A 9,524-nucleotide genomic window follows, 5' to 3' on the forward strand; every position below is an offset into this window, starting at 1 on the left:
TTCTTTTCTAATAAGTTTGATGAACCTTTGTAGGACATGCCCAAAACTTATTAGTACTCCGTTCAAAAAGATTTTTGAGGGTGATAGAATGATGCTCACTCGTCCCATTGCCAAGGTTGAAATCAAAGAAGCTATTTGGTGTTGCGATAATGATAAAGCTCCGAATCTCGATGGATTCACTTTTAGTTTTTTGAAGCATTATTAGGAGTTGATAAAATTGGAAGTTAAGTTGTTTATGAAAGATTTTGAGGACTATGGGTCATTGGCGAGAGGATGCAATTCCTCATTTATTTCTTTAAGTCCAAAATCAAGAGACCCGCTAACTCTGAAAAATTATAGACCTGTTAAGCTTGTTGGATGTTTATATAAGATTCTTTTGAAAGTTTTGTCCATTCGCCTCAAAAAAGTGTTGAACAAGGTTATTAGTCCGAAGCAACCGACTTATGTTGAAGGAAAAAAATCTTAGATGGTCCACTTTTAGTAAATGAAATCATATTGTGGTGGTAAAAGGTTAAGAAAATGTCGTTAATTTTCAAAGTTGATTTCGAAAAAGCATTTGAATCTTTAAATTGGGACTTTTTGGATTCGATTATGGAGCAAATGAATTTTAGGTGGAAGTGGATGAGGTGGATTAGGGGCTATCTGGGTTCCATTCGGGCTTCTATCTTAATTAACGGTGCACCGATGAAAGAATTCAATATCAAAAGAGGATTGAGGCAAGGAGATCCATTAGCACATTTTCTCTTTATTATAGCCATTGAAGGTCTGCTATCTTCATCACTTCCATGGACTTTCTCTACCCAACAATGAAATCTCCATTTCACATTTTATGTATGCTGATGACGTTATCTTCATTGGCGAATGGTCGGATGTGAATTTTGTTAACCTTAATCGTTTGCTGTGTTGTTTCTTTATTGCTTCAGGATTGAAGGTGAATTTGCATAAAAGCCAGGTGTTTGGAGTGGGTATCATTGACTTGGATGTGCATAGGCTTGCTAGCATTCTCAAGTGTGAGCCGACCACTTTTCCTTTCATGTATCTTGGCTTATCGGTGGGGGCTAACATGAGGCTTGCTAAAAATGGAGTCTAGTGGTGGAAAAGTTTAGATCCAAACTTTCAAAGTGGAAGGTGAAGTGCCTTTGGTTTGGGGGAAGATTAATGCTTGTTAACTCGATGCTTAGTAGTATTCCTCTTTACTTTTTTCCTTATTTTGAGCCCCTGAAAATATTATTAATCTTCTCGAGAGATTTCGGAGGAGATTTTTATGCGGTGGTGATATTAATAAAAAAAGAATTAATTAGGTTGCTTGGGAGGTAGTTACCAAACTGAGGAAGTTAGGTGGTCTTGGCGTTGGTAGGTTGTAGTCGGCAAATTTGGTTCTTCTAGCTAAGTGGTAGTGGCGACTTAAAAATGATGGTCACTCACTTTGGTTATCATGCATTAAATCTATTCTCAATCTTAGTCTTATTGACGGGAAATTCTCGCCAAAAGTTCTTTGAAAGGTGTTTGGTATAGTATTGTTAGCATTAAAGGTGACTTATTGGAGAATGACATTTGTCTTAATAATATGTCTGTGCGTGGTTGGAAATGGTGATAGGACTTGCTTTTGGAATGATAAGTGGCGTAGTGATGCTCCGTTAATAGATCTATGCCCAAATTTATATGCGGTTGAGAAGAAAAAAGATCGTCTAGTTAGTAACAAGGCTGTTTTTGAAAATGGTGTGCTTATACAGTGGAATTGGGATTGGATAAGGTAGATGCGAAGGGGTTGAGAGGCTGCTCAGTTTTCGCAAATGTCTAATATATTGGAGGATTTCTCTTTTGTTCAGGGGAGAGATAGATGACGCTGGAGTGAAGATTCCAACGACATTTTCTCAGATTGATGCGAGTGATGACAGGGGCGGACGCAGGAATATCTAGCAGTAGTTGCACAAAAAAAACCGATCAAATAACAACATAGACTTGGAAAACAAGTTCGTGTTGGGCCGGGTTCGTATTGGATCGGTCAAGATTAACAAACCCATGACTTGTGTATAAGGAAATGGTAAACTTGAGAGGGAAAAATGGGCAATTCAATCAAATTAGAGAATTAAAAATAAGGAAAAAGTAATCTAATACTTTGGAAGTAAAGGTACAGTTGATACTCAATTCTATAATAGCCATACTGACTTGTGTATTAAGGTAATACACCCAACATATTCAGGTAATACACCCAACATATCTATAGTACATTTAAAGAAATTTGCCTACCTTGTCATAATCATTTTTCCTTTTGGTCTTTCTTCTTTAATGTGTAGATCTAGCAATTACTGATGAAGAAAAAAAAAGTCTGCTTCATAGAAAAATTGCTATGAACTCACTTACTCACACCCTCTTAAATAAGATCAATAAGAAACTCACAGGTAACAAATATCAAACAAAGAAAACCAATGTAAATAACTCAGAAATATCACAGTGTATATTCAAAAACAAAGAAACCCTAATTCACTAGAAATTCGAGAGTTGTAGTTCTCGCCTAAAATGGTTTCCGAATTCACAAAAGATTCCCTGTTCAATAATTGTTCGTAACCCTAAAACATCAAAAAAGGTAAATCCTAAATGCATTTAAGTTCAACACTAGAACATTACAAACGAAATTGTTGTTTCTGTTATGGTGGAGATATACCTAGCGCTTAGATGAATTCTGGTGGCGGTGCTTCTTCTCTCCCGATGGTCTCTTAAAGAGGGTCGTCGTTCTTCATATCTCTCCATGATGAAGTTCGTATTTTTGGATTAAAGTGGGAGAAAGAGAGAAATAGTGTACCTATGTTGTGGTGTCTTTGATCGTGGAGAGGGAGAAAGATACCAAAAAATTTGAGAATTGGAAATGCGCCCAAATTAGTTTTGTGAAGATTTTGAGAACTGTAATTGGCATGAAAATAAAAAAAAATGTTGAGAAAAGGACTTGAACCCATGGCATTTAAGAGAAGATGTGTATTGAGAGACACGTTAAACCAACTCAACCATTCAACTTTTGATAGTTTTTGTGAACTATAATAATAATATAATCATTTTTTGTAGATGTACATTAATAAAAAATCAAAAATTTTTACATTGCGTTTGGAAAAATTAAGGGTTGCCGGTGCCACTACGGCCACCATAATAAATCCGCCCCTGAGTGATGATGATATTGTGAGTAAGTTTGTCCGCGTAAAATGGATCCCTTTAAAAATTAATTGCTTTGTTTGGAGGTCATTCGAAGATAGAATTCCGACTTATATTAATCTGGCGAAGCGTGGGCTTAATGTCACTTCCACTCGTTGTCCTTTATGTCATAATATAGAGGAGAACTCAGAACATCTATTCTTCTTATGTGATTATGCTAAAGACATTTGGGGATAGTTTACTGGATGGTCTAATATTTGGAGTGATATTCCTTCTTCTTGCTCTAAACTTGTGGCTAGGCTCAACTCTTCAAGTGTGGGAAAATGTTTGAAGAAATTGTTCCCGTCGCTTGTTTATTCGTTGTTATGGATGATTTGGAAGGCCCGGAATGAGTTAGTTTTTAGAAATAAAAGACGAGTTATATTGAACGTGGCGGACGATATATGCGTTAGCACTTTTAATTAGATTAAGTGTAGATCCAAATTTTCTAATCTTGTTTAGTTTGTTTAGTGCATGTCTCCGTAGTTAAACCTTTTTTGTATCGAGACTTGAGGTTCTTGCTTAAGTTTTTTATTTGTCAATGCTAATTTTTGCTTAAATTCAAAAAAAAAAAAAAAAAAAAAAGTCACAGTGTAATAAAAATACGTAGTTTTTATTAAATGTCTAGGCTCCAAGTAATTGTCAATTCCTTTGTTTGTTTTTTGTTTTTTGTTTTTTGTTTTTTTCACTTTTCTGATTTCGTTCCTGTGATATGAGCTAGTTTCTAGCACACTTGCAAACTTACAACTGTTCCTATATATTAGAATCGTTGGGAAGGGTATCAATGATAGACAATCTTGTTATGTGTTTGTACAACCGCGATATATGGAACTCAAGGAACCCTACAACTTTTAATGGATAGTTTTCATGTTGGAAGACACTCGTTCGAACAATCAAATTAAAGATTTTTCTTTTGGACATCTATTGTTATTGCTATGATAGTTCCATATGTGGCTAAGCAAACAGTGGATACTATATTTAATGCTTAGATAAATCTTTCATTTTCTTAAATTTATAATTTACAATAGGTGTCATCTTGTGGTTAAGTACCAATGTCAACTAGACTCGATCTTGTTGTGGGTCATTTTATATGGGATTGATGAAGATTTTTTTTCCCAAATGTGTTATAATATGAAAAATAATTTGGTTGACATTCACTAACCATAACAAAAGTTGATCACCAACTTTGTTTATATTAAATACACATAATACTTTTGTATTTAGCAACCTTTTCAACAACATAACATGTTATAAATTTTGTAACGCATATACTCCCAAAATTTTCAAACTAGGAGTTTGAAAATCCTCTCACGAGTTTACATATACTTTTCAACTGTTATACTTATAAATTATAATAACTTATAAGGACTCTAAGTTATCCTTTTTAACCTTTTAGCCCCCTAACTTTTCTTCTCTATTTCGTCGACGTCCAAGTCCAAAAGCTATCTCCTTATTTATACCTTTAACTATCGCCTGCTTATACTCGCACAAAACCTACTCGGTTTCTTCTCTTTGAACAACAATGGCTTCCTCTGTAACCCCAACACCAATTTTGAAAGATGAACTCGATATCGTCATACCCACGATTCGAAACCTTGATTTCCTAGAGATGTGGAGGCCATTCTTTCAACCTTACCATCTAATCATCGTACAAGATGGCGATCCTTCAAAGGTCATCAAAGTCCCCGAAGGCTTCGATTACGAGCTCTATAATCGTAACGATATCAACAGAATCCTGGGTCCTAAAGCTTCTTGTATCTCCTTCAAGGATTCTGCTTGTCGTTGCTTTGGTTACATGGTGTCGAAGAAGAAGTACATCTTCACCATTGACGACGATTGCTTTGTAAGTTTATCGAATTTCTCTTTGCTTAATGATTCCATTGTGCTTAGTTTCGAATATGATTGTAGATTACGGATGGGGTTTGGGTTTAAGATTGAAATTTAAAAACATACTTCGAAATTATCCGCTTCTTGTCTTAAGATCGTATGATTTGGGGAAATTTTCCTGAATTTTGAATTTAACATTGAAATTAACTTCAATGATGTTTAACTCTTGTTACTTCCATTGATATTTCCACCGATCTGGGGTTTTGACTAGGTCTGTTAGCGTGTTTGACTTGGATCTGGCTTTTCCGTTTCTAAGTAACAGAGTCACCCTGTGAAAAAGGGAATACCCTGATTATGACATGAAATCCATCTCTAATAATTGCGTGGGTATGTGGACATGGACACTTCAAAAATAATAACATTGAGATCTATTCCTTCGAGTATGGATCTTCATTGATATTGAATTTGAAATCTGACCCTTTTCGATTTGATTACCTCTGATCAATGTATGCATGCATCTTAAATCAAAAAAACTTTCTAGATCTAAATTACAATTCTTTCCACCAAGAACTTGATCTCGTTACATCAGGCACACCAAGTGTTTGATAAATTGCTTTCTCTTCCATACTCTCACATAACTCACCTTCTTCATCAGGTTGCAAAAGACCCATCTGGAAACGACATCAACGCACTCGAACAACACATCAAGAACCTCCTCTCTCCATCAACCCCCTTCTTCTTCAACACCCTCTACGATCCATACAGAGAAGGCACAGATTTCGTCCGTGGGTACCCCTTCAGCCTCCGTGAAGGTGTCCCCACCGCAGTCTCCCATGGCCTCTGGCTCAACATCCCTGACTACGACGCCCCAACTCAACTAGTCAAACCCCGCGAAAGAAACACCAGGTAACTAAACAGATCAAACAACCAAAAATCTTCATTTCTTCCTTTTCAAGATCTCATTTTCATCCTCAATCTTCAGGTTTGTAGACGCAGTTTTAACAATTCCAAAAGGAACCCTATTCCCGATGTGTGGAATGAACCTTGCTTTTGATCGAGAACTCATAGGCCCTGCAATGTACTTTGGTCTAATGGGCGATGGTCAACCAATTGGTCGCTATGATGACATGTGGGCAGGGTGGTGTATGAAGGTGATCTGTGATCATATGGGGTGGGGGGTGAAGACTGGTTTACCCTACATTTGGCATAGTAAAGCTAGCAACCCTTTTGTGAATTTGAAAAAAGAATACAAAGGGATTTATTGGCAGGAGGAGTTGATCCCATTTTTTCAGGCGACCACCCTACCAAAAGAGTGCACCACCGTGCAAAGCTGCTACAAGGAGCTTTCAAAGCAGGTGAAAGCTAAGCTTGGGAAGGTTGATGACTATTTCAACAAGCTTGCTGATGCTATGCTGACGTGGATTGAAGCTTGGGATGAGCTTAATCCATCTGGTCAACAAGTTGTTAATGGGAAGTGAAGTTTAGGGTTTGAATTTTGAAACATTGAAGTTGATCCATAGTTGAATTATTTGGTAGTATTGCATTAGGTTTATTAATGAATTATTTATATTTGAGTTATTTTTGTAAGGTATTTGAGCATTTGAATTTTTGGAGTATGGAGGGTTATGATGAGGATATTTATTATTATATATAATACCTTTTGGGATTGATTTTGTTCATGTGCTTTTGTTTACTTAAACTAAATTTGAAATCTTGAAATCATTGTTGTGTGGGATCCACTTGGAAATTTGATTAAATTTTTTACTTTTTAGCGGAGTCCCCACGTTTTTATCACAAGAATCGACTGTTTGTGTCCCTCATTAAGAGAGTGGTCCTTTTGCAGGTTTCAATTTTTATAATCTATGATAACTTTTGTTGTACATGAGTAATGAGTCATGAGGTGAAAGGAATGGGACTATGGGTGAAATTGTTAAAAGATTTGTGATTTGGAATTTACAATTGGGGTAAAGATAGATATTGTTTTGTACAATATATTTGTTAATGAAGTTGTTTCAAGGATTATTTTTGTAACATATGGTTGTAATTTGATAAAAATCTATTATATGATTATTTATACGACAATCCAATCTTGAAAATGTCGATAGAAATTTTAACTTATAGGAAACAGCTTGCATCCTTTTGTTTTCTTCCTTCTTTTTCTTTTGTTAGTCGCTTTCATGTCCGGCTGTATATTTAAATCAAATACGAGAATAAGCTAGATTAGACTATTTAATAGGAAATTATAAACAAATCGGTCGTTGTAGTATAGTGGTAAGTATTCCCGCCTGTCACGCGGGTGACCCGGGTTCGATCCCCGGCAACGGCGAATTTAGTTTTCTTTTTTTTTTTTTTTTTTTTTTTGTTTTTGGGTTTTCACTATAACATTTGCTATTTTATTTGAAAAGGCAATGCCAAAAACAATTTTAAGAAGATGCATCTTAAATTTCTACCATAACTAACAACTTAAATGGTGAAAATGAAGCTTTCTGCAGATTCAATCGCTACAATATAACCATATTTATTTATGAAGCTCCACTCGCTCAAGCTGTGATGATAGGTGAAGCAAGTCGACAGTAGACACCTCATCACACCATAGCCGATTCTGAGAGTTTATGTATTCAGAACCCACCATTAATGGGTTCATGTTATTTAACACTCCAGACGCTAGATGGGTATTCTGATTCAATGCGTGTGTCCATGATGTTGGGTTTCTTGATAAATGAAATGAAGAAGAACCATGTGATTGAGATGACAGAGGAGAGAGAGCACACGTTGAATCCATGGTAATGAAGTCCTCTTCACCACCTAAAAAGTTTAATATATAATCACTGCAATTTCTCAACGAAAAGTTAGAAAATAGAACGAGTTGTTCATCCTTGTTCCTCACCTGATTGATCCTTATTAAGAAACGGAAATAAATGGGAATTTGATGCTTGTATGTATTCATTATTATCGACATAAAGTGATGGGTACTGATCTATATCTATTATAGATGATCTTGCCCTTGTTTTTGTAGATCCTTTAACCTTGGTGCCTGTTGGATCTTGAAAATTATTTGAATTAGTAACAAAAACGAAACTCAAAATTAAGAAACACAAAATTTTGAGAGAGTGGTGTCAAGATCTTACGATATGGTGGAAGCAATCTCCCATGGCGACTAGAATGAGGTTTCCTTCGTCGCTCATTATGATCAGCTAGACGTTTCCTGCAACTCCTCTTTCCATCATCAAATTCTTTCAACAAATGAAACCTAGAATCAAGAAACAAGCTTAGAAATGGTGCGTAAATCAGTTTGAAAGATGCTTCATTGATACAAATCGGGATATAAAACTTGAAAAGATTTGAATTTAGTTAATGGGTATGAAAAATTACCTGCTACACTGTTGACAAAACCTTTGTTCGACTCCATGCACGATGACTTTAGCTGTTTTTGAGTGTAATTCACACACTTTATGTCTCTTATGGTAATCTTTACAAGAGACAAGGCTCTTGTTGCAGCCATGAACTTTGCATAATGGTGACAAAGAATTGAAAACCATGGTTCGTTTCTGTTTAGATGCCACGTGTGTAGTAAGATCAAGTAGTTGATTTGACTCGACAACAGAACTCAACAACTCAGAACTCGATTCATGTTCTTCAAGAAACTTATTGTGAGTGGCACCCATAATAGGACTCGACAATGAGTTCCCAACGATTTGAGGGAAACAAATCTCTCCAAATCCTTGATTCTCAACGCACATTGCGTTATTTGAGAAAACCATATTGTTCTCAAAGATAAATGGAGATTTGGATTCCCAATCCAATGATCCCATTTTAGCTTTAGAATCGAAGGTCCAAGACTCCATCTCCAAAATCTAGAAACTGAAAAACATGATTATATATAAGACTCTATTTCTTGAAATGATGCAAAACGCAACTCACGTAAAGAATAAAGAATAACGAAGATCAAGAAAAGTAAAAATGTAAGCCATATGAGGAAAGTTTAATCAAAATAAGGTAAATATGGTGTTTGGAAGGATGCTTTAATGGGAAGACAATGTGAGATACTGAGGGAAAGAAGCAGAAGCAAGAAGTGTATTTAGTTGACAAGGGACCATGAAAACGACAATGAAAGGTTGAACCCATGCGATTTAAGTATGATGGAGATAGGTAATAAGGTTAGAAGGGGGCCATGCGGTGGGTGGTGACTATTATGGTCGTAAATTGATGGAGACAGTACATAGGTTGCGCGTCCCAACTCCATGGAAGAAGGTCTGGGAAATTCGTAATAAATTCAAGAAAGAGTTATTTTGTAATATGTACGTAATAGACACGGTTTGCGTACTACAAAATCATGTGACAATCTTTAACCAGAGACTTATTACTAAGATGTTTTGTTAAGTTAAACTTCGTGATAAATTATAATTGGATGATATATGGGAAGTGGGGCTTGATTACAAAATCAGGTTGTCAACCTACCAAAACTCTTCTTGAGTGGTATGTTAGAAAACGGAGTAGAAAATAGTGGTTGTTAA

The 9,524-nt window shown here is 35.9% G+C and overlaps 3 protein-coding genes and 1 non-coding gene across 5 annotated transcripts; 3 read left to right on the top strand and 1 right to left on the bottom strand.

The window, feature by feature from the left end:
• The first annotated feature begins 519 nt into the window (after positions 1-519).
• LOC111880611 (uncharacterized) lies at positions 520-1,090 on the top strand. The gene is made up of 2 exons (XM_023877033.1): positions 520-763; positions 924-1,090. Exons 1-2 carry the CDS (start codon positions 520-522, stop codon positions 1,088-1,090), a joined length of 411 nt encoding a protein of 136 aa, XP_023732801.1.
• A 3,565-nt stretch (positions 1,091-4,655) lies between these two features.
• Positions 4,656-6,689, top strand: LOC111880610 (probable UDP-arabinopyranose mutase 2). The gene is made up of 3 exons (XM_023877032.3): positions 4,656-5,026; positions 5,666-5,916; positions 5,993-6,689. The coding sequence occupies exons 1-3, from the start codon at positions 4,706-4,708 to the stop codon at positions 6,486-6,488; spliced, it is 1,068 nt and encodes a 355-aa protein (XP_023732800.1). The 5' UTR covers positions 4,656-4,705; the 3' UTR covers positions 6,489-6,689.
• A 575-nt stretch (positions 6,690-7,264) lies between these two features.
• TRNAD-GUC (transfer RNA aspartic acid (anticodon GUC)) lies at positions 7,265-7,336 on the top strand. Its single transcript has one exon. It is a non-coding gene; the product is annotated as a tRNA-Asp (tRNA).
• Positions 7,337-7,351: 15 nt separating this feature from the next.
• Positions 7,352-9,106, bottom strand: LOC111880613 (squamosa promoter-binding-like protein 6). Of its 2 annotated transcripts, none has more exons than XM_023877036.3 (4): positions 8,383-9,106; positions 8,139-8,260; positions 7,898-8,044; positions 7,352-7,815 (listed from the first exon to the last, which is right to left on the bottom strand). In XM_023877036.3, the coding sequence occupies exons 1-4, from the start codon at positions 8,853-8,855 to the stop codon at positions 7,529-7,531; spliced, it is 1,029 nt and encodes a 342-aa protein (XP_023732804.1). In that variant the 5' UTR covers positions 8,856-9,106; the 3' UTR covers positions 7,352-7,528. The 2 variants fall into 2 exon arrangements, with proteins under 2 accessions (XP_023732804.1, XP_023732803.1); XM_023877035.3 differs by having other exon boundaries at positions 7,898-8,053; positions 8,383-9,103.
• Between the last annotated feature and the right edge of the window lie 418 nt (positions 9,107-9,524).

This window comes from Lactuca sativa, chromosome 4, assembly GCF_002870075.4.
Source record: "Lactuca sativa cultivar Salinas chromosome 4, Lsat_Salinas_v11, whole genome shotgun sequence".
Taxonomy (NCBI): domain Eukaryota; kingdom Viridiplantae; phylum Streptophyta; class Magnoliopsida; order Asterales; family Asteraceae; genus Lactuca; species Lactuca sativa.

Coding starts and splice junctions, on each gene's coding strand:
- LOC111880610 (XM_023877032.3), top strand. CDS start 4,706: ATGGCTTCCTCTGTAACCCCAACACCAATTTTGAAAGATGAACTCGAT. Junction 5,027..5,665: donor CCATTGACGACGATTGCTTT/GTAAGTTTATCG, acceptor CTTCTTCATCAG/GTTGCAAAAGACCCATCTGG. Junction 5,917..5,992: donor CCCCGCGAAAGAAACACCAG/GTAACTAAACAG, acceptor CTCAATCTTCAG/GTTTGTAGACGCAGTTTTAA.
- LOC111880613 (XM_023877035.3), bottom strand. CDS start 8,855: ATGGAGTCTTGGACCTTCGATTCTAAAGCTAAAATGGGATCATTGGAT. Junction 8,261..8,382: donor TTTTGTCAACAGTGTAGCAG/GTAATTTTTCAT, acceptor TCTTGATTCTAG/GTTTCATTTGTTGAAAGAAT. Junction 7,816..7,897: donor TCTTAATAAGGATCAATCAG/GTGAGGAACAAG, acceptor TAAACTTTTTAG/GTGGTGAAGAGGACTTCATT.
- LOC111880611 (XM_023877033.1), top strand. CDS start 520: ATGTCGTTAATTTTCAAAGTTGATTTCGAAAAAGCATTTGAATCTTTA. Junction 764..923: donor CTTTATTATAGCCATTGAAG/GTCTGCTATCTT, acceptor TTATTGCTTCAG/GATTGAAGGTGAATTTGCAT.